Consider the following 1,555-nt stretch of genomic DNA (forward strand, 5'->3'; position numbering starts at 1 on the left):
GGGTGCCTCGTCAGGACGGGCCTTCCACTGCCACGAAGATGGGGCGGCCATATGCCACCCCTTCCCCGGTTTCAACTCATCGCCATTTCCGTCAATCTTATTCCTGGAACCTGAGATGCCTGTCCTCGAACAACCCTGGAAAGACTCATCGCCATCAAGAGCAGCCAATCCGCCAGCTATAAATGAGGAGCCACCGTCGACGCAGTTTTGTGGGCTCGGAGACTGTGCCACAGCGCAGTTCGCTAACCGCTTCCCTTTCGCCATGCAGGTCAGTCAAACATACGCACTCTATGCTAAAAAGTCGAGCAATTACTTCTTGGTACAGCTCCCGAGCCCACAGTGTTGTGTCGCAATTGCTTCTGAATGTGCCAATGTTGTCCGCCTGTTACTAACCCTATCCGGTGATGTAGAAACAAATCCTGGCCCTGCTAACCTAGACACTGTCCTGACCGAATTGCAAAAACTAACCGCAGGCCAAGCGCTACTTGTAGAAGAGATAAAGGATCTTACAGTGCAGCTGACAACAACAGACAAAACAATAAACGACCTTAACAACCGCATGATCGACTTAGAGGCCCACTATCAGACCCTCATGCCCCTACGCCAAGACATAGAAACCCTGCAAGCGACCTCAACTGAAACAACTCACCTTGTTTCAGAGCTAGAGGCTCGCATTGGTGACGCTGAAAACCGATCACGCCGTTGTAATCTGATCTTCTACGGAATCCCTGACACCACTACTAACGAGACATATGCTCAGTCTGAGGAACTAGTCATCCAGATTTGTCATGAAAACTTACAAACTGATATTAACCCCGCAGACGTAGAACGGGCACATCATTTAGGGAAACATTCAGAGGACCGGAATCGCCCAATAATAGTAAAGTTCATGCACTGGAAAACTAAAGAAGCTCTTCTATCAAAAGGCCGAATGCTGAAAGGAACAAAATACAGTATAGGCGAAGACTTCACTCGCCCCGTCCAGAAAGCAAGAAAACATCTGCTGGCATTCGCTAATTCCAAATCAGTAGCTTACTCTCTACTTAACAAAACCTTGTGCATCGGCCCAAAACGGTACATTTTCGACGAGGCTTCGAACAGTGTCTCAGAAATTCAGTAGCAATCATCCCGTTCCTTAAAGGTAAAAAACAGACCAAGACCCGCCTCTAGATTTAACCTTTCATTATCCGTAGTTTACACCAACGTTCGCAGTTATCTTCCGAAGCGAGAGCTCGTGTCCAACATCATATCATCAACAGGCAGCAATCTGGTCTACTTAACAGAAACCTGGCTAAAAAATTACGTCACCGATACCGAAGTTTTGGCAGACCTACCTGACTTCCAAGTTTTTCGAAATGACCGCGAAGGATCAAGGGGCGGTGGTGTTCTCATAGCCGTTCATAACCAAATTTTATGTACTATGATAAATATCAAATCAAAGCTTGAAATACTCTGGTATTTCAAGCTTTGTCGAGCATCACCAAAAACAGTGCTACTGGGAGTCTGCTACAGGCCTCCCCATCCCACATCCGACTTTTGCAACGAACTCAATAAT

The 1,555-nt window shown here is 46.9% G+C and overlaps 1 protein-coding gene across 1 annotated transcript; it reads left to right on the top strand.

The window, feature by feature from the left end:
* Window positions 1-262: 262 nt before the first annotated feature.
* Window positions 263-1,120, top strand: LOC149364079 (uncharacterized). Its single transcript, XM_089568633.1, has one exon. The coding sequence runs from the start codon at window positions 263-265 to the stop codon at window positions 1,118-1,120; it is 858 nt and encodes a 285-aa protein (XP_089424759.1).
* The last annotated feature ends 435 nt before the right edge of the window (window positions 1,121-1,555 follow it).

The sequence above is a fragment of the Amblyomma mixtum genome, chromosome 2 (genome assembly GCF_055824585.1).
Source record: "Amblyomma mixtum isolate Tamu chromosome 2, ASM5582458v1, whole genome shotgun sequence".
NCBI classification, from domain to species: Eukaryota; Metazoa; Arthropoda; class Arachnida; order Ixodida; family Ixodidae; genus Amblyomma; species Amblyomma mixtum.